General features: G+C 46.1%; 1 protein-coding gene across 1 annotated transcript in view; it reads left to right on the forward strand.

The window, feature by feature from the left end:
• LOC119377212 (lysophospholipid acyltransferase 5) overlaps nucleotides 1–17,884 on the forward strand; it is a 35,827-nt gene extending 17,943 nt beyond the window's left edge. The window contains exons 4-6 of the mRNA XM_037646786.2: nucleotides 5,334–5,427; nucleotides 8,066–8,103; nucleotides 17,564–17,884. Of these exons, the coding sequence (XP_037502714.1) occupies nucleotides 5,334–5,427; nucleotides 8,066–8,103; nucleotides 17,564–17,704 (273 nt within the window). The 3' untranslated portion in view covers nucleotides 17,705–17,884. The remainder of the gene's footprint in view (nucleotides 1–5,333; nucleotides 5,428–8,065; nucleotides 8,104–17,563) is intronic.
• The last annotated feature ends 901 nt before the right edge of the window (nucleotides 17,885–18,785 follow it).

Genomic DNA, 18,785 nt, shown 5'->3' on the forward strand with positions numbered 1-18,785 from the left:
GTTTGGTGTGAATAATTTTTGCAGTAATTAATATCGCGTGCCCTTGAGGCTGACGTTAAATTTAAAGGCTCTGACAACCGATTTTTCCTGACCAAGTTTTTTTCGGCGCAACAGAAAACTCGCCCTTCGTAGTGTTTGTAGCTGCAGCCGTTGATCCCCAAAGCGTTGGTTTTTATAAGCAGTACTTTTTTGATCTGGAAAGCCTCTAAAGTGCACGTAGGCGTTCTTCAGCAACGCTCTGAAGTGATAGCAATGCCAATAGCCCTCCTCACATTACACTCGAGGTTCTTCATTCACGGGAGTGAGTGGAACTGTGGTTAACCTCCTTCATGTTGACATTTTCAACTGTTCTGAATATAAAAGCAGATAGAATAAGTTTTCCAAATGCTCGTCACCCTTTACCACCTCACGAGCCAGGCACTTGTGGCCTCCGCGATTAGCACCGGCAAGATGTTGCCGGAGCCAATCTTGGAGGCTGCGAGGCGCTCTTTGTACTTCTCCAACTCGACGGCAGGTGCCGCAAGGCCCTCAGCCAACAATGTTATGCTGCGCTCGGATGAGCGTCAGATCAGAGATGTCAAGCAAAGGTGGCGCAACTGTTCTGCTCAGTACAGACGAAGGCACACCTGCACGTTTTAAGTTGTGTGCTGCATCCAACGCTGATAGTAACAGTGTACACCAGTAAAAGGTCACATGGTTGCCAACAACTGTACCTTCACTTTCTTGCCGAGAGGTGCCAAAAGAAGTTTTGAGTGGAGAAATAAATATAAAGCCACATTTAACAAAAAAAACTGTTCATTTAAGACAATACCATCTTTCCACTACTAGGGTTATCTCAGTTTGTGTTCTGAGCGGTTGTCTGCCCCTTTAAAGGAAAGTATATGGTGCGACTGTCTGTGCTGCACAAGACATGTTACAGTCGAGGACCGATAATTCGGACTCCACGGGGAACGTAAATAGTCCGAATTATCGAATGTCCGAAAAAAACGAATGCGTCAGAAAAAAAATTACACCATCTCCCGCTAAAGGGGACCATGAGGATGCGAAGCCGGAGCACTTGCACGATCGTGGTCCGTTGGCGTTCGTTGGGCATGCTACCGACCTCGCGTCGTGGAACGCGAAGAGGGGCGCTACGCGCGTGTATCTTCCATCTAGCCTGGCCGTAATTCTCACAGGGCGATCGGGGAACGCGGTCGACAGGCGGGCGAGAGGGGGCAGCGTAGGAGAGGAGAGAGAAGGGGAGGGGACGCGCATGCGCTCGAGCTCATCACGGCGTTGCGCAGGAGAGAATTTTGGCATGTCTAGCCCGCGTTTCAGAGGAAGAGTGGAAAGGGGGAGGGGAGAGGGTGAGTGGAGAGGGAAATGGGAGAGGGGTAGAGGACATGGGAATGGTGAGGGGCAGTGGAGAGTAGGTGTGTGGAAAGGGTATGCGCATGCGCAGTAAGGGTGGTCACGCCGCACACCACCACCACCGGATTGAGCTCCGCCTTAAGATACTTCGCATCTAAAAAATACTTTTATTGACACTTTAGGGTTTGGGGCCGAAAAAAGTTGTCAATGCATTGCTGCCCGCACTTCCGCTTACGTGCAACTAAGTCCGCCTGTATCTCCGCCAGTGTGATGTGATCGCTGTACGATGGCGAGCTGGTTTCGTTCGTGAAGGCAACGCGTCTGTGCGGCGCACTTAGCGGTCACACAAAGAGGCAGCATGAATGGCGGTGCGGCGCGTTTGGGTTCTCGCCTATTAAATGCGTGCACTACGCATGCAACTGCACCAGGCCACATGCACTATCGAACAGTTGACTGAAGATGCTTATCGTAAGGCTTGTCAGCGATTGAGCTGTACTGGCGCGTTTGCCACCTACCGCGATCACTCCTCCATGCATTTCCGCTGCTTATCCATAAGACATCGCCGCACGGCGCCGTGATAGCGGCCCCGTTGAATTTCCGGTCCGCTTCACCCCATAACACGTCGGCATCGGGACAAAGCTGACTTTCGGACTCTGCTATTGTCGCAAACAGGTCGACTCGTGAAAGCGCTGGTTCGAACCTACGAGATGATAGACGCGGCAGAGGTGGGGGCTTCAATTATTGCCTTTCGGACCTGCAATTTGGGCAGAAAGTCCGAAAAATCGGACGCCGAAGAGTTTTAGCGTCCGAAATTTCCGACGTTCTTGACCATTGACGTTTATGGGGCTGGTGACGGTGCCGCGAAAGCGTCCGAATTTTCGAGCATGTCCGGAAAATCGGCAGTTGACGGTATCTGCCGCGTTTCGTTGTCGTCGGCGTGGCCTTCGGCGTTGGCTGTGAGGGCACCGTTGGCGCCATTTAACTCAGACTTTGGAGACAGCAGAGCGTAAAATAAAGCAAGTCTCAAAATAAAAATGAACGCACGCGCAGATTGCTTTACCGCAGACATATTCGACAGAAGGCGGCGATAGCAGCGCAGCGCGGGGATACAGGAACCGGAATGTAGGATGTTCGCGATGTCGATAGGATTTCCCACAGTTGACCAGTGCCTCCAAGATTGGCATTTCAAATCACAAATCTGAGGCATAAAGTAGCGATCGAAATAGAGCCTCATAGATCACCAATTAGCTTTTGTTTGATCTCTGAGGCCATACTTTGTATGGTATGGGTGCCGGAGAAGATAATGGCTGGCGATTCAGCGTGTGCGACAGTCTCGGACAGGGTCCGGATTATCGAATGTAGATCTCGCAGCTGTCCAAAATATCGGTCAGCTTTACACATTACTTCTATGGGATCAACGGCGGTGCCGCGCGACTGTCCGAATTACTGAGCATGTCCGAATTATCGGTGTCCGATTTATCGGTCGGTGACTGTAGTTACACATTGAAATCATGAGCACTTTCTAGAATCGGCACTGGGCATCTTCCCACCACTTCGACTCTCTCCTAATGTGGTCTCGCGCTTTGTAATAACATCTGAGAAACCTTTGAGCAGGCAGTGTTGCTGGAGCCAGTGTTTTACCGACCGTTCCTTAGAGTGGTGCCCCATGCCTGCTACAAGAAGACCACTTGTTAACAAGAGAGCAACTTGTCCTGGGAACAGAAACAAATGCAAATGTTGCACCGCCATGTTTAGGAATATGGCACCTGGTTTTTAATTTCCTATTCAGGGAACTATGGTTGCAAATGCCGTGGCCTTTTGTTGACTAGCCATTTCATTTATTCTTCGCGGTGGCTGAAAATCAAGACTCAATGCTGGGAAGTTTTCCTTCTTGTCAGCAACAGCAGCAACAGCATTCGTACTGCTGCACAACAAATTATGCATGGAAAGTATGCAAGCACCTGCTCCTTTGTGTAGTTTACAAAAAGCTTTGTGCATTTGTGTTCTGTCAGTATTAAAAAAAATAATTGCACTGCGTGTGCTGGATTGTGCTCAAACACTGAAGTTTATAGAGCAGCATCCTGCCTTTCCCGTTGCTGAGCGCTGCCATCTTGCAATGGTTTGAAAGCTCAAAATTTTCGCATTTCTATTCCCATGCTCCTTACGTACGATTGCTACATAGGAAAACTGCAACAAGAAAGGCCGGTCTGACAGAATTTGTGATGTGTGCGGACCTCAAATGGGCCATTGTTGCGGTAGTTTGTGCACAGGTGTGGCTTACGTAGGTTGGCCAACTCACTCAGGCAGACTCGGATCGAGCCGCGAGTCTGAGTCCGAGTGAGTCCGGTGGAGGAAAACTTTTTTAAGTCTGTGTCACGTGAGCCCAAAGGTCAAAATATATTTCTTGAGTGTGTTTGAGTGAGCCCCACGTTTTTTGCTGACCCATGGTGGCTGATACTACCAGCGGAGGCCTTGCTTTGTACAAGAACTTTGTTGATCTGCTGCTTCTTCGTTGGATTTGTTTGTGATACACGAACAGCTCAGCGGTGCGTCAGTGCTGCTTTTGAAATGCTAGAAATCGTAGCTGCCCACTGATCGCAAAGGACTGCCTTTATCTGATCATACGGGGACGGAAAGGAGGTACTTATTGTAAGGTTCACGCAAGCTGGCGATCACAGTGGGCCGAAGGTGTTGAGCGTGTCGTTCAGTACTGTGCCTCGTTAACAATTCAGCGACGATGTGCTCATTGGCACTCGTTCTGCTTTGTGTGCCCTTTGAGACCCGGTGTATCCAGTGTTGCCAACAGAAAAGCAGTTTGGAGAGGTGTCCAGTTTGTGTCTACTGGCAGCTCAAGTGCGTACTTCGATAGTCTTTAATGTCATAAAGCTAGGTTGTCGCCTGCTCCGAAAGTTGGAAAGTCTGCTCCAAATCTGTGTTTTTCCTGCTCCAAGTAGCCAACTGTCTGTTTCACCGCTGCTTCTTCCAAGGGGCTTTTATTAGGTCTGCCGTATGAGTTTGAAATTGCACCATTCATATATGCAATTTCTCTTGACTCTGAACACAATTGAAGCAGACACCACACGAAAGTTCATAAAATAAAAGAAGTTTTGGCTCCCGCACTGGAGCCTTCTTCACAGTGAAGACAAAGGCGGAAATGGTTTGGTTACGTTTGCTTGAAAATGTGACGCGGGCAACGTGTGGGAAGCTGCTGTCATTGCGATTAGGTGTGTGTGCCGAGAAGTACAGTTCTTTTCTCTTTCCATTTCTCTCTCCTGGTGAGTTGCTTCTGCTTTTCGGAGCATTCGACGGTACCTTCTCTTGATTCTATGCATATTGTGATCTCGCAAAAGTTTGTCAGTGACGGTGGGCTTTAGTAGGGCAGCGTGTAGAAGAATAGGCATCTGCCGGTGAACACAAGTGGTTTTTACAGTTGTAGACAAATGAAATACGAACAAGTTAGGGTTAACTAAAACGCGTGTTTTTGTCCTTTTTCGCCACTATGCATATCAGTATGATATCAGCTTGCTCGCTTAATTTCGGTAACCACATAATTAGCAGTGTATAGTGCTGTACAGTTATCACTTGCGAAACGCATTCTAACTTGCAATTCCTTGTTCTCGTTTCATTTGTCCACGACTGTACATGTGTGAGTTTGTGACTGGGCACAGAGTTCTGCAGCCTCCTTGTGATGTGCCACTGACTAATTGTGCCATAATTGCATGCAAGAATTGTACGAATAGTGCCACTGGCATATCTCTCTGCCACTACGTTTCCAGTATACAGCAATGATCATTTCCAGCATAAAACTTGGTAAACACAATTGTGACTGCTGATAAGAACGTTCTGATAAAGGGTTTTCTGCATTACCACTGAAGACGGGTAATCTTTACACGAAGTGCCTGACCAAGAAAATGGCTGGTCATATTGTAGATGCGACACAGTGAGTTAGTAGTGCAGGCTGTAGAGCATCTGCTGTTGTGCAGGGCTACCTGGTTCTCGGCTACTACCACACAGCCACCAAGGACTACGACATCACGTGGACCATGCCCCACTGCATCCTCTCCCTACGGCTCATCGGTCAGTCTGGCACTCAATCTGGTGGTGCCCTAAACTCTTTTTTAGAAGAACTTGTTGCTGGGCGAGTTGGTGCATGTTCGTGGTGGGAATCGTTGCGCATTCATCGGACGAACACAGGAAGGAAGGACAGAGTAAACGGAAAGAGTAAACGGAAACGTTTACTCTGTCCTTCCTTCCTGTGTTCGTCCGATTGAATGCGCAACGATTCCCACCCTAAGCTCATCGGGACATAGTTTGGTTCATGCCATTCCTGCAACGTGGCCTGCCTAGGAAGTTGATCTCACAGTAGAAAGCATACTGCTGCGCATGAGTTAGCTAGCAGATACATGGGCCCTTTCATAGGTTGTTGCTCCAAATGATTGTTAGGCTGAGTTCAGCAGAGGTAGAGTACACACAAGCACTTTCAGTTATGATTGCCTCCTTTCAGGAGCTTGCCCAAAGGACCCATTTGCAATAAATATATTTGATCCCAATTGCGGTACTTACGTAATGCTTAGAAGCGATGAGATACACAATTTCTGTCTGCAGAAAGAAGAGACACATAAACATGAGGCAGTGGAGACATTTTAAATCATCTTGATGCAACAATGACCGTTGTGGGAGACAGAAAGAACAGCTTTCTTCTCTATACTCGAGGTGGGACTCGTAGGCCGATTGCCGCAATTTGATTTAAAAAATGCAAATTCCTACATCGAACTGCACCAAAAGCGGAAAAGTGACCAAAATAGTGCCGCCCTGTGCTAGAATGGCGGCCATCCCATACTGCTCCTTCCTGTGCAGAGGCGCTGGCGTGGCATGCCTGCTTTGACGATGCCTCCGCCCGGTAGTGCAAGTCCGGGAGCGAGGTCTTCCAGGCAACTACGGGTCCTAAACCTTTTGAGGTCTTCCAGGGTATCCTGCAGGTCTTAAATGATACCTTGGCTCAGATGCCCACCTTGTCGTGCTTCCCGGCCTCGCTCAGCAGGTCGCCGGTGAGGTGCAGCTGCCAACTTGCAGGGTTTCATTTCAAGAAGGTTGGCCAGCCAGCCCAGATGTGCAGTTTACGAGACGGTGCAGCAGACGCTTGACATCCCACGTGCAAGTCCTAGCTCCTTTTTTTTTTTTTGTCGGCTGGCCCACTTTCTTAGATGCCTCCATGCTCTCTCCTACAAGCCTGTCTTGTTCTTTTATTCGTTTTCCTCAGGGACGTCCTCTTCCTTGTCGTAATGATCTCCATTTGAAATGGCATCATTGTCATTATCACCACCTTTGCCATTGTCGTCATCGGTGCCCTACTTGTACAAAGTCATTGGACTTTGTCTCAGCATCCTCTTACTCCCCATACATTTCAGCATCTTCCTCCTATCTTCTGCACTTTGCTGCTACCTCGCCCTTAGAGTCTTCTTCCTTCTGGCTCTTGGCCTTCTCCTCGTACTCTTGCTTATTCCTCGTCATCTTCTCATCAGCTTCCTCTTTTTTTCCTCTCGTCTCCTTTTCCTCCTCCTTGTCCTTGACTTCATCGCATAACATGTAACTGTCCTCGGAGCCGTTCTTGCCGCTGGTACGAGAACTGCCATGGCCATCTGCGCCATCCAGCATTGATTGGGCCGACTCTACGCTCGTGCTGTTGCCCAACTGAGGTGAGCCGCGGTGCGCCTTGGTCACTTGAGCTTGCTCACCTGGGTGCGCACGTGGTTTCAGATGTGGCAGCGGTACAGCTCTTGCCTGTGCACTGCCAGTGCTGCGTGACAAGGTTGCTCTGGATAAGGAACAACTTGCCTCAGTACTCGCACAACTTGGGCTTCGGGGATGCCGCGGAAGGCTGGCGTACCTTGGCAAGGCTTGACAGTGCGGACGATTTTGTGGGAGTTTAAGCTCCCAGCGTCTGGCGCTGCAACATTGACGAAAGCCCCGCTGGCACCCACGGAATAGCACGAACAAGCTAGGACCGCATTCCCTTTTGTAGTTGCCAGGTCACTAACGGACACATTTGGTGCTTGCTATTAGGTTACTAAAATGGCTAGTGGAGACCTTCTTGTGCTGCTTGCCATTGTGCATTCATGTGGGATGTTTGTCGAGAAAATGATTGAAATGTTCAGTAAACCATTTGCAAAAATTTGCTTTCTTGTAAGGTTTGTTTTAAAACAAAAAACTAAATATGCTAATTTGCAGACTGCTTTTTTCACTCCTAGTGCATTCCCTTCTAGTCAGTAACCTCGACCAAAGACCAGTTGAACGAATTGTTTGCATTCAACTCTGATCCTTGCCTTTCATTTCTGCCTTTTTCTTTTGTTGTCACAGTGCTGAACCTCTTACGTTTTACATTTTCATGCAGATTAGTTGGTTCATAGTGAACTGTTGACACGCTGCACAAGCAGAAAGACAGAACAGAGCGCAGAAAACTGCGCTGTGTTCTGCCTTCCTTTCTGCTTTTGCAGAACGTCAATCTCCTTGTCATTTTGCTTAGTGTGATTACACTCGTGCAGTTATTTTGAAAGTCCTTTACTGGAATGGGGAGAGATGGAAACACACTAGTCTATGGATGAGAGGTTCGGGGTAGGATAACACACCTGGCCGGAAAGTGTAGCGTTGCTTGTTGGAAGTGCTTGGAGGATGTATTTCAGTGTCTCTGAATTGTCTTGCTTTCTCGTGCTTGCAGGCCTGGTGTTTGACGTCTACGACGGCACAAAGAACCCTGTGAGTGTGGCGCATGACCAGCTTCTCAGTGTTGCATGACCTCTTTTGTTAGCATTGCATTGCTCAGGGGTGGTACAGCTGCACCTCTTGCACCATAGGGCTACTCTTATAACTTCCCACTATGCTTCGGCTTCATCTTCAATTTTTGATGGAACCTATAGATGGGACATTCCGGATGAAACTAAAGGCAGCAAAAGTAGGCCTAACATCTGACCACACCGCACTGACTGGTGGTGGTATTACTGTGTTCCCTGCCTGCCAGGTAGCCACTGACTTCATGCACACATATGCCACTGGCGATGCCAGGAGTGTCGAGAATTGGCCCACACGAGTGAATTACGATGGGCACAGAGTGGGCCACCTCTGCCAGACAGCGTCATTTTAATCGCGCCCTCTCAATTCACAGCATCCTGTTTACTTTCATGCCTGCCCATTGGCGCTGATAGTGCAGGGGCGTGGGCGTTGCGCCTAGTTCCATCGCTCACTGCCAGTTGGCAGAGCTAACCCAGAATAGAAAGACCGAATGCTCTACTGTGGCATTCTCGGTAGCATAACTGTAGATCGCTCTTTTTTTTCTGCGCCGCTCAAGGAGGAGCAAGCACATGCTTGCTCCTCCTCCACCCACTTTCGAAGTGCGTCTCCAGTTAAGCCTAGCTTCTCGCTGGCACTTACCAAATCTTTCAAATCAATGTTTTTTATTTAGAGCAACTGAACGCTACAATCAGCCTTGTCCTGTCGTGGACGCCATTGTGATGAGAAAAGTGCAGTTTTTAAGATATGGATGGGAACGCTGATGCACCAATCGACGAGGCTGTTTGCAGGTTTTGAAACGCCACTTATGCACACATGGAAAAGCAAGCACACACACACAAAGAGCACACAACGCGAACACAGTGAAAGCAAGAACGAGCTAAAGCATCTCTTACTTAATAAGACAGTCAGGTGGTCCGCCGCAGGCTTATCGACTAGATGAATGGTTGGCTGCAAGAGCGAGGCGAGGAGACGCACGCTAACAAGTGGAGCGATGGCCTAGTAGAGGTCGGCGTTGGCTTGCGAAGGCTGTCGAAGACACGAGAGCCTTGATGCGACGCATTGGAGGCGGAGAGTGCACATGGCCAGGTGAAGCCCTTAGCTTCAACTCCTGGAACGCTTCGCAGATGTTGGACACTTGGGCCCGGTCCCCCGACTCTGTCTCACTCCGAACACCGTCTGCCCTTCACTTTTCTTCTCCTCCCCTGCATGCGACTCTGTGTTCGTGCCTCTTTAGAGCGTACATCAGCATTCTCGTCGTCTTCCACCGCCACACATACAGGCACTCTCACTCGTTGGCGCGCACACCACATGCATCTTGTATAGCTCTATCACGTACTAGGGCGTTACGATGCTCTCTTGGCTGAGTTCACGTGCCAAGAAGTGCTATATCACATTTTTGACTAAATTACATTGATCGAATGCCACGAATAAATTGCGATCTCAGCTTTCAGGAGGCGGTATACAGTCGACAATGTTTCCACTAGACAGCATTTGGAACACTGCCACATTAATTTTGTGGTTGTCGGTGGCAACTTGCACAACAAGAAAACCAATAGATTCAATTTCTTCAGCACGCGGTGCATAACTGTGCAGTTCAGTGCTGTTCTTTGTGAAAAAAATCACTGACGATTACGATACTGCGAATTCTGAGCGCAGCTGTGTTGGTGTTTTGATTTTGTGATAGGTCGGTGTCGGTGTTTTGATTTTGCGATTTGAAAGCGACATGTATGTACGTACAGTTGCATACCACTATTTAATTGCATTGAGCATCTTCACACCCAGATGTGTCAGTGCCTGCGTGTAATCCATGTCGCCCTTTTCTTTGACAATTTCTTGCACCGCCCAGTTCGGATTGGACATATCTCGGTTGGCCTTATTTACATATTCCACCACGTAAGCGGCACATGCATAGTGTCAAGCACTATCTGAACATCCATGTCTGAATCTAGGATGGACGCCACTCATGGGTTAAAGTAATTCACCCACTTTTGCTGCACGGTGTGGATGGGACGAGGAGTACCCGCTCAGTGAACCGAAATGTACTCTGCCTTGTTCGTGACGTGCGAATGTTCCCAGAACTGTGCCATTGAATCATAGTTAGTCGTTTCCAGGGCCTGGTGCATGGCTTGGTACTTGTTTCAGAGGCTCTCAATGTGTTTCTTCTGCACGGTGATGCCGCTCAATGCAGGAACGGCGCCTAAGAGGACCTCGACAAACACACGTCGTCTTCTTTGCTGCCCAATTCCTGGACACATACTTCTTTGTGACACTCGCACCTGCTGTAAATGGTAGTGGGGCTCGCCCAATTCCTGTGGCATGTACTCATTCATGCGGTTACGCCGCTGACGATGACGGCACAACGCAAAAGTTAATTGCTGTGCTCTAAAAGTTAATTGCTGTGCTCTAAAAGTATGCCACCAGAATTTGAAATGGAACTGATAGTCCTATCAGTACGAAGCGCGGCAACGCATTTGCTAGCACAGGCTCATCTTTACTTTTCGATGGAAGGATGTCCCAGTAGTCTTCTTCACCGATGAAAGCGCCTTTTTGCTATATGTACAGCAACCACTGCTTTATTCTCATTGTAACTGGCGAGTGTCGCAGACCGTCTTTCCTTGGCCAAGCTTGTAAAGCCTATATGAAGATTCGAGGTAGCGCTGCAGTGTGCTTCCACTAGGCAGACGTATATTCCTTCGCTCCTCATATGTTCATACACTCTTGTCGATATGTTGCGCATTACAGCGGCATGACGTATCGTCAGTTCTGATCAAGCCGGCTTCACTTGGCAGTAATTTTTCGCTTGCACTCGCTAGAAGCACCAAGATGATTTCATCAGCCTTTTTAGAAATTTCTACAAATGCGCTGACATTGCAGTCTTCCTTCAGCCTCTGGAGTTGGTCCTTGTACTCATTCATAAACATTTATTCTCTGTCTTTGTGATTTTAGGTGGCGTTCTCTGCGTTTCCACTTATGTCGCTCATTAACTGAAGCTGTAGATTGGTAGGAGACTTGCACTCCATGGTGGACATTAATTTTACATGGGGATAAATTAATGTCCAGTGAGCTGCTTTCAGAAGGCGATAGCAGTTCACCTACGTTAGCACTTTCATAGCTGTCATTATTTGAAAGCACCTTGTCACAACATAATTCTGGCACTTGCTCAGTATTCCGTGTTTTCGTGTGGGAGCACAGTCCGAAGCACTGCCTTCATGTTTCCTCAGTGCTGCATCACTTCTGCTGGCTTTTCTAGGAGGTTGCTGATATGCAGGTACTCGTTGAAAGGGGGAGAAGCACTGTTCCAGTTTTTGTATCTTGCATCCTTCTTTGAAATCAGACGCCACAAAGTGACAGACTGTGCAGTGGCAGGAAGTGAAATGTGGAGTCCAATTTTTCCTAGACACAGCTTTCGGCCACTTGTTTCAAATTTCTTCATCGCTCGGAATTTCATGAAATGAGATGACTGGAACCTTTCTTTTACTGTACGAAGTGCGCTAAGGCACACAACAGTAGGCCGTACCACTGGGCTCCCGCTCGGACAGCACCTCATCAAAGCACCAAGAATGACTCGCTCGGGATCGCCAAGTGTTCGCTGTGGCCGGAAGCCTGTCATTTGCCTTGCTGTTGGACATTCTCAGTGCAGTGCTGACAGTTTGAAGACAGAAGACAAGTTTTGCTTGGCCGTAGCCTTCTATATGTACGAGGTTATCTCACAGCAAACCAGCAAACTTGCAGCAAGCGAGGTAAACGACTGTCATCCTGATTTGTCACTAGTGGAGATGCACACTTGCAAACTTTCAAGCCTTTTAAATGCGCTCGACGGCTAGCGAGCTTAGAATAACAGAGAGCTGAGCTAGTTGGTAAGTATTCATTCTAAAAAGACAAGGCATGCAAAGACGGACACAAGAAAGAAGTCCCGACACCATGGCTAGCGGCTATTCAAGACAACACGGCTTGCGAGCTGTTTGGGGTAGCAGCGCCCATAGTGGGTGCACCGTGAGGAGGTTAAACGGCACTCCTGGAGTGATTGCACGGGCACAGAAAGTATCTAGGAGGCTCAAGTTCATGCATCAGTCGGCTCGCTAGGCTAGATCGTGTCATGGATTGCCACGGTGGCGAAACTTTCCGTTTTGTTTGGACAGCTCTTCAGGCAGGCCAGATTCAGTAGGCATGTTCAGTGCACACTCTTTCAAAAGAATGTGCTCGACAGGAACACTCGGCTGCCGCACTCGCATGTTGCATTGAAGACAAGAAACGTACATTGCAATAATTAACCACAGCTAAAAAATTCATTAAAACTCTTCAAAAATGATTTTAAGAATTGAGCCCCCTAGGTTCTTCCCTTCGTAATTTTTTTTTTTGCTGCTTTCAAGTTTACCATGTGAATAATTCGTATATGGAACACTATTTGCCCTAGCTATCATTAATAGTCATTAAAAGTGCTTTGTTCCTGTGATATTCTATAAATATTTAAAATATTTTTAAATTCTTGATCAATTTTGATGGAATTTGCCAAGTTTATGTACATTTCGGGGTTGATTTGAAGTAGTATGCAAGTATCTTTTAATATAATATGCAGTTTTTAAAATATAAAACATTTCATGTGTTTTCTGGGAGTGGGATTTTTCTAAACTGAGAGAGTAATGAAGTAACAGCATGTCACAGTAATCGGGAACGAGAACTGTATAGAGTAAAACCAGATTGGTTGTTCTAAGTGCATTTGAAGAAATGTTGCCTTACGATGACCATTAGTGAGTGAGTCATTGTCATGCTGGGATTTCACTCATGCATGTTCAACATGCCATAGCACTTTTGTTCTGATGGGTTTACAACTCCCGTGAGCTTGTGCATGGTAGCTGCAGAGGTCTACTGGCAGTGAATTACAGCTGAACCACTTCTACCGTTTCTACCATGTGCCATCGGTGGATACACTTGTTTCCTCTGAGCCACAAGCTGTGGGCGCAGGGGAAAGAGTATTAAGGTGAACCTTGAAGGTTTCTGGTGATGCAAGCCACCGTGCCCCGGGCACAGAAATGGCAGGGCACAGGGTAGGTGAACAAGCGCACTAAAAGAGGGCGGTGCCAGCAAGCACTGAAGAAAAAACAGTTCAACCGCACCTTATTTTGCAGTTTATCTGCAACAGGTTCAAAAGCAGGGGCGAACAAGATAGCAGTGGATATTGAAAAGAGAGTTACCACTTGCTGCATGTGATAGCAGCGTGCAGGTTGGTTATTATAGTCGTGAAGTACGGTAGGCAAATTGGGGCATTTGGTGTTGCACGTGAAGCAAAGGCCCACTTTTCGAGTTAAGCGAGCTCTGCAGCCAGAAAGAAGAGGGCAGGGTACCTGTCGCATTGCCTGTAGAGGCTGCTCTTCCATATTCTACTCCCACCCCTTTTTTTTTTTTTTCAGTTCAACCTCAGTACAGCAATTATTGGTTGTAGCAATGGATTTTCATTGCACATGGTTATTGTTTAAGTGTGTTTGACTGTACCTGCAGTTAGCCGAAAGTGTTAATGTGATAGCGTTGAAGAGCCTGTGCCACTGAAATTCTGTTGTCGGCATCGGTGTCAGCAGCGTTTTTATTCTCGGCATCAGTCACGACTGATGCCGAGAATAAAAATCGAGGTTCAAACCAGAGTTGTGTTCTACCACAGAGCCACGCCGGTGCTTGGAACTGCTTTGGAAAGAAACCCTATACAGGTGTCACGTAGGGCGAAAGGTGTAGTTTCCAGCCATAATAGTTTCCGCCGCTTGCATAATCAATATAGCATTAAACGCATAAGTGGACGAACTAATGCTTTCAATTCATCAGCACTTCCCCGAGCCATTGTTTTATGGAATGATCTTCCCGACAATATTGCATCTATCAGTAACCATCAAGCATTTCTTGATCAACTGCATAAGCATTTCTTGAAATAGTGCCATGTCATCACCATTACTTCTTTCTTTATTATATTCGCGAAGTCTTCCTGCATTCTTTCTTTGCGAGTGTGTGTGATTGGCGATAATTTTTTTTTTTCATGGAATAAGAAATGCTGTTCCTCTGTGTGAAAATGCTTTGCACTGTATACATACATATATATGTATGTAGATATATATATATATATATATATATAATATATATATATATATATATATATATATATATATATATATTTGTTTTTTTTTCTCTGTTGTTATTTGCTGTTTTTTTGCCGTGTGTAAAAAGAGGAGAATGAGGAAAAAAAATTTCTCTAACTGCACTGTACCCTATTTCTTTCTATTTTTTCTCTTGTTATTTGTTTCCGTGTATTTGTTGATGTATTTTCCTGTGATATTTTGCTTTGTACTTGCTCCCCCTACTCAATGCCCTATTGGGCCCTGTAAGGTATGAATAAATAAATAAATTAATTAATTAATTGTCATCATCATCAGCCACAGTATGAACAATGTGTGCAGCAGCATAGGTGCGCGTAATGCTTTACAGGCACGTAGTGGATGCACTGCTGCTTCGCAAAATCACGAATTAAGGCGTAGTGGGCACTCTGGCAACTGTACTTGCAGTAGGCACCCAGGAGAGTTTACGACGAGAATGTGATGCGCACAGACATTTCTTTCCTCGTGGCACATTTCAGGTGTTGTCCACAGAGAAGCAAGCATGGCACACGAATGAGAAAGTGATGTGAATGGGACCCACTGCGCTGTCGCGTTCCACTCTTAAATGCGAAGCCCTCCAAGTTTTTGCCCATGCTGACCTATCCGCGTTGCCTCATCAGGAAGCAGCACTAGTGTTCGTGAAGTTTGGTGCATTGTTGATAAAAATGTCTTCATAGCAGCTGAAGGGCATTTTGAAAGTGAAGAAATTGCCTTGCAGATGAAGTGATCGTGTGGGTGACAACCCTATGGTAGTGACATCATTGTGGTGAAAATGCTGTTCACATGTGACATGTGCATGGATCATGGGAAATATTCGAGGCATTGCAGCGTATCAAATTTTAGACACTGTAAAGTTGTGGTTTTGTATATGCATGAAGTATCACTTATGCTGTGACATTCAACAGATAACAAGGCTGCAGGATATGTCGCTTTGTTTTCTTAACCACTGATGTGAGTTGTCTTGTTGCCTGTGGCATCGATGGACCTTTCACAAATGTTCTTTTATCATGCTGTTGGCCTGTGTGTCTGATGCAGTACTCTCAGTATCATGTACAAATAACAGCTGGCTGAAAGCCACTTCACTTCTGATTGGACGATTGACTGAATGTTGGGAGAGCCACACCACAGCATATGCTGCTTTGTTCTTATCCTGGATGTTGAGAAGCTTTGATGTCTGGCAACAGTGAGCCAGTTGTATTGATCTGCCATTTTGGTGTCATGAAAGGTTGTGTCATGCTTGTATAGTTGCAGTGGCTTAGAAAGGTTTAGCATGTGGCTTTTGTGTTTTCCATTATGTTTATTTTTCAGACTACAGTTTGCTGAGGATGACAGGGGTAGTAAACCAGTATGCAGAAAGGAATGCAAATGCTGATGTCTTTGTCAGTTTTTTTTCTTTTCACAAGGACACCAGTGTACATGGTTTTGTATGGAACTGAAATTGAAAAATAAAAATATTCTAGAGAGAGCTGCTCAAAGAAAAGTATTGCCCTGCACTCTGATAGCTGGCCCGATGATGTAAGGACATGATGGCAGTGATGACCACAGAGCTGCGAAAGTGATGTGTTGATGGACTGCATTACTTGCAACAGGGTTTGAAAAGAGCTGACCATGGCAGGATGCTTACGGCAGTGTCAAAAGTGACTTGCCATGTTATGGATTCAGCATTGATGTGGGTGTGGCTAAAATCGCTTTCTGGCAACTTCTCCTGCAAAGAAAAAAAAATGGTTATAGTACCTGCAAAGTTAAAATTTTGCTAAATGGACAATTGCTGGACGCATACATGTGAGCTTGAATTATGTTAACTGCAAGTAACACCTGCTTGATTCTGGCAGGGTACCAATAGCACTGGTGCTATCAGAAGTGCTGTGAAAGTAATCTTGGAAAGTTTATTTGATGACACTAGGAAATTGTGGCCCACCAGCAACAACACTAAGCAAAGGACTTGCCGGTAGTTGGTGGCAGCCTTGTTAACTTATTGTAATTCACCACTTTGATTCAGGGCAAGATGGAAGCTTAAAAAGATGAGACTAGGGAACACGAGGTGCTGCTGGAGCCAATTTTCGACAAGTGGTCTTGTTGAAACGTTGGCTCCAGTGGCACCCAGTGTCCACGAATGTTTCATCTCTCACTGCTTTAATTGGTGCATAGATAGATGTGTGAATCGTATTCACTGTATGTGCTCGTTTAGGTATACTTGTCTTTCATTGTGTTTTTCGATTTTGTTTTTTGCATCTGTTTGCATTCTTGTTACATGCGATTGTGACAAAGACTCACTGGAAGAATGTCTGCTGGATTCTGCAGCGTGACGATTGACTGGGAACTGCTGAATATGCAATGAATGAGGGCCTGGATTGTGCACTTCTTGTAGAGTCGCTTGTTTGCACGCTGAGCATGAGAGTGATCCTATAGTTTTGTCAAATTTTGAATTTGTTCTTTTAGCAACTGTGTTGGGGGGGGGGGGGGAGGGAGAATGTTGCACGTGGTGCACCTGTTGTTTTGCACCTGCAGAAGATTTCTGAGCAGATGCATTGTGCAGCTGCAGGTTTGCAGATTGGTGCAGTTCTCTGCATTTCTTTGAGAAAGATTTTGCACTGTCTACTGCCTTGTGTTGGTTCCGATTTTTCAACGAGATTGTTTTTTGAGACTTATAACAATATGAAACGCTTGACATCATGGCTTGCCTGGTTTGTTGCAACCTCTCCATACCAGCTTAAGCCTGCCTGTGCAGCAGTTTACATATGAAGAGTGTGCACCATTTTGGATTTTTTTTATTAAGGAGACCACAAGTTGTCAAATGTTGCTTTGATGATGTCAGCCAAGAAAAATGCAATCTCCCGCTGAAAGTTTAGTAAAAAAGAAACGAGCAGTAAGAACAAAATATGGGGAACAGTTCGCAGGCTACTGTGCGGAATAACATTGAGCTGCTGTGTATATTGTGCTGTGCGCAAAATTACGAAGTCATGGATGTTCCTATTTCAGTAATGTTCAAGCCATACTTGGTGCTTTTTGGTAGAGTTAAACTGTATGCAGAGCTGCCCTTACCAGTTCACCTGCTGTTGCCTAACTAGCAGAGGTCTAATTGCTGCACTAATTTTTTCAAACAGTGCCAAGAGGTGAAATATTTGAGCAAACATTTCATAGTTTGCATGTAGCGTACACTCAGATGTTGTTCTTGCAGTCTTTCAGAGGCATTACACATCGTAAAATTTTGTTCTTTGCCAGCAGCATGTGGAAGCTCGTGTATCTCAGTTGAAGTGATGACAAAGAGCCCTGAAAATGTTCTGCATTTGCAGACATCAGACAGAAGGTTGAATGGCTTTGCGAGAAGGAGGACACTTTGTGGAAGCTTTCCTGTCCACCTTGCCATTACTGTGCCCCACATTCTGCGACCCTCTGCTCTCCTTGTCACTCATCGGTCACCCATGCTTCTGTGAAATGGCGACAAAAACAAAATAGTGTTAGTGATCACCACTGGACTTGTTGTACCCCCCCCTAATTGAGGACCCTGTTTGCAGCTGCTGCACACACATATACAAATAGAAGCAAGCGGCTCACATTATGTCAAAATAAAATTGTTGGTGCTCTTTATCTAGTGCAAGTACTTTACGCAGACTTCTTCAGCTTACTGGAAGCGCAAGAACAAACAGCAGACAAAGGAAGAACCACAGAACACGAGCGCTCACTAACAACTGGTTTATTTACACATTAGGAGGACACATTATACACAAAGGTGCGCATGTCAACAAAAGAAAAAGAGTACAGCACGAGTAACGCACAAGCACTTGTCTAAGAACTATCAATGTAGTTAAATTCACAGTCATGTAGTGATAATGAAGGATGGCTTATACACTGGTCTGCATTCCTGGAATGTGATACGCTTCAGAAATTTCGCGTGTAGTTTGGAGGGGATGCCGGAACAGAATAATTGTTTTTTCAAACAGCGGGTGACGTTTGCACGAATCACAATGCGATGCTAAGTGAGTATGTGGGGTACTTTTCAAAGAGCTCCTGTGCTCTTGTTCTGTGGTCCTTCCTTCGTCTGTTGTTTCTCCTGCGCTCCCAGTAAGCTGAAGAAGTATGAATTACCACTAGCCCACCTTTTGATACTTTTGCAAGTACTTTACGAACTGTCTGATTTGTTGTAGCTGTGTCACACGGGCACTTTTGAAAGGCAACCCATTCCATGGCCACCGAAATGCCGCAACTCTGTCGACTCGATGGAGTTATAGTGCTGCTACACGGCAGTTTTGAACAACGGCCATTGAGTGGTTCAGGCATTTCTCGGCAAAATTGCATGGCACTGCGGATCTTTATTTTTGTGTTTATGTTACCTAAACTTCACTTGAAATCACAGATATATTTTGTTTTTGTTTGAACATTTCAGTAAATTATTTATTTGTAGTTGTGAATAATATTTAGTTATTCAGTTGTTGAGCAGCGAAAATGTGGCGAGCGATACACGGCAAGAGGCACAATCGAGACAAGCATGTTGCTGTTGTTGAGAGTATGTGCTGT

The sequence above is a fragment of the Rhipicephalus sanguineus genome, unplaced genomic scaffold, assembly GCF_013339695.2.
Source record: "Rhipicephalus sanguineus isolate Rsan-2018 unplaced genomic scaffold, BIME_Rsan_1.4 Seq405, whole genome shotgun sequence".
NCBI classification, from domain to species: Eukaryota; Metazoa; Arthropoda; class Arachnida; order Ixodida; family Ixodidae; genus Rhipicephalus; species Rhipicephalus sanguineus.